General features: G+C 36.2%; 1 protein-coding gene across 1 annotated transcript; it reads left to right on the plus strand.

The window, feature by feature from the left end:
- The first annotated feature begins 414 nt into the window (after positions 1-414).
- Positions 415-1,974, plus strand: LOC149663976 (uncharacterized). Its single transcript, XM_089842121.1, has 4 exons — positions 415-731; positions 805-1,019; positions 1,080-1,360; positions 1,660-1,974. The coding sequence occupies exons 1-4, from the start codon at positions 698-700 to the stop codon at positions 1,931-1,933; spliced, it is 804 nt and encodes a 267-aa protein (XP_089698247.1). The 5' UTR covers positions 415-697; the 3' UTR covers positions 1,934-1,974.
- The last annotated feature ends 766 nt before the right edge of the window (positions 1,975-2,740 follow it).

The following is a 2,740-nucleotide window of genomic DNA, read 5'->3' on the forward strand; positions in this document are numbered from 1 at the left end:
TCAAAGATCCCATTTTGTTTCGTTAATTCGTCAAGTGTTCGTCGACAGTTTTCAACTGCATGTTTTGTCGTGTTCAAATCGGAGATTTTACATTATTAGAGTGTTTAAGAGCGATATTATCGTGACTTTTTTAGGAAACCGATGTTTGGGACTTGAGGACCTACCCGAGCGTTCTCTCATATAATCGATTGGGTGACTACAGATTTGCGACAGAAATCTACTATTCCAAAGTCACCATGTTCTCGCAACTATCTCGAACGCAACGTGGAAGTTTTCTGTCCAATATATTCACGATACCTTCATGGGTATTTAGTTTAACTTTCGGTTAGCTATTTTACGGATATGTGTCAATCACCACGTGTCTGCATAAATTAAAAGTAATTTTTAGAAGCTGATGGTTGATTACGCTACAAATATGGACACAAATTAGCTATGCACGTTAGTAGTGGAAATATCCGTTGTTAAAAAAGTTTACGTTTTAATCGAACGCCTTAAAAACAACTTTGGTTTTTAACCGTTGAGTCGATAATATTTCGCTTGTTATCGATTAATCGATTCGTGTTTCGATAACAGGATTGTAAATTCACATTTAAATCAAAATTTGTATTTCTAGTATATTGGGTTAGTTTTTCTGGCCATTTTGGTTCTGTCGGCGTTAACAAAAGCTTTTGAAAAGTCAAAAAAACTTGGATCTTACATGTGGATGTATTTTACACCACTCTTTGAGCAAAGTGAGAAAACACTATTACCATTCTTATCGACAGTACACTTTTGTCCGTTGTTCTTCAATTTTTGAAATTTAAGGTTTTCCGGTGAAAATTGTCCACCGCGTTTCGGCGCATTTGCTAAATATCTGGTTGGCCACTTTGATTGTCCTGAACAGCATCGTGCTGGCCTATATTACCGCCAATGTTTTAGTGGGAGAAAAAATAATAATGAACCATTTAAGCGATATCCTGAAAGTTAAAAATCTTATGTACACGACAACTTTCTCGGACGCCATGGGAGACTTTTTTAAAGTAATTCTATGGCCTAGCAAGTGAACTTTAAGATGATTTTTGAACGTTGTTCTCTGTTAGGGAATACCCGGAATTGAAGGAAAGAAAATTCGAGAAAGGGATTCTGGTAATCTTCAAAGTGGTCGATTCAAGAAAGTGGTGAAAGGCGAACTGGTTTACATAGACTGGCACGAAGATTTGAATGAACTCAATGAATTTTGCAAAAACGAACTAAGTGGAAAGAAGGATGACGGCCCTATGTTATACCAATCACCTTTTCCCTTGAAAACGGATGCAGTTGGATTATTCTTGTCTCGAAACCACTCCATTGATCAGGATACAATGCGCGGAATAAATAGAATGTAAGTTTGTGCCAGTCAATTACAAATTCATCACCCCCAGGTACTTGTACTTTGACAAATCGAGTGCTATTGAATGAAACGTCACCAAAATATTAATACATTTTTGGCGCTGATGATTGTCAAATCTTCAAACGTGTAGCAACGAAAACTGCCTGGAGTGATTAATAATGTAGCATCCCACCACAAGTTCTCGTATTTCGGCAATAGTTGCTTGGGATTACTCCCTGATAAATCATAAGAATGGTGCTAACACTTGCCCCAATAATTTGTTTGACTAACTTAAAGTCTTTCGTTTGCAGTTTGCGATACGCCGCTTCGGCTTGCTTATGTGACGAAGCGATCAAGAAGTCGTTTGCGTGGATGAAAACAAAATGCGTAACGACAGTGAACCACGTCCATGACGGAGATTACGCCGATAAGGAGAGCGAAGCGCGCCTATTGTTCAGCATGTTCCTCGTTATTCTAATGCCGGCATGTCTCGTTGTGACATGCGAAATCTGTTACAAACTATGTCCGTGTTTCAGACAACGCTCGATTAAAAGACAATCTGTCGCAAAAAGATGGTGTGATTAAACATTTGGACGTATTCACAAGCCGTCCTCACTCCAGAACCTTATCTTTGGTAGTGCGCGTAAAACATTGATTTATAGATGTAGAATACTGCCAACACAATATAGTCGTTGATTAACGGACAAAAATTACTTTTATTAACATGTCAATTGCGGATTTACACATCAAAATATATGGGTGTTTCGAGTAACATCTATTGTTATTAAAATTAATAGAAATAGGTGTGAACTGTTTATATGAAACGTATTTACGGTTATTGTGATGATTAATATTTCGGTATAAAATTGTTTACCTATAAAAGGGTGAGGCTTCAAAACATCTGTTAAATTGTCAATAATTTTTAAACACGATAAAAACCTTTTTTGCACTTAAGACCGGTTACTTAAATGAAGATTTTTAAAAAAGCTCATGCTTTCACATTTAATTTCCACGTGGTATTTGATAATTTTAAATCCATGTATTTGCAAAACATCTAACATGTGTAAAGTTCATATCAACAAATTAAAACTTATAACACCAAATTTTATTTTGGTCCAACACTATCTAAAGAAACTAACACCATTTACATTTGTTACATTATCAAGATGTAATAAAGACAACATAAACGTTGTATTTTTTGGCCCGTATTCAATTTCATCTATACTTCTCATTGGTTCTTGCCGTATCCAACAAAATTTCTTGTCTTACCGATAATAATAATTTAAGCTTTGTCTACGAAGGGATTTCCACACTAAGCCTGTGACTTATTTACAGGTTGGCGGTTTTAAGTGGGCAGTTCCGGTGAAACGACTCAATAATGGAGCACTGTAA

Source organism: Phalangium opilio, unplaced genomic scaffold, assembly GCF_054372755.1.
Source record: "Phalangium opilio isolate 3A_F unplaced genomic scaffold, DU_Popi_V2 ptg000061l_1, whole genome shotgun sequence".
Lineage (NCBI taxonomy): Eukaryota > Metazoa > Arthropoda > Arachnida > Opiliones > Phalangiidae > Phalangium > Phalangium opilio.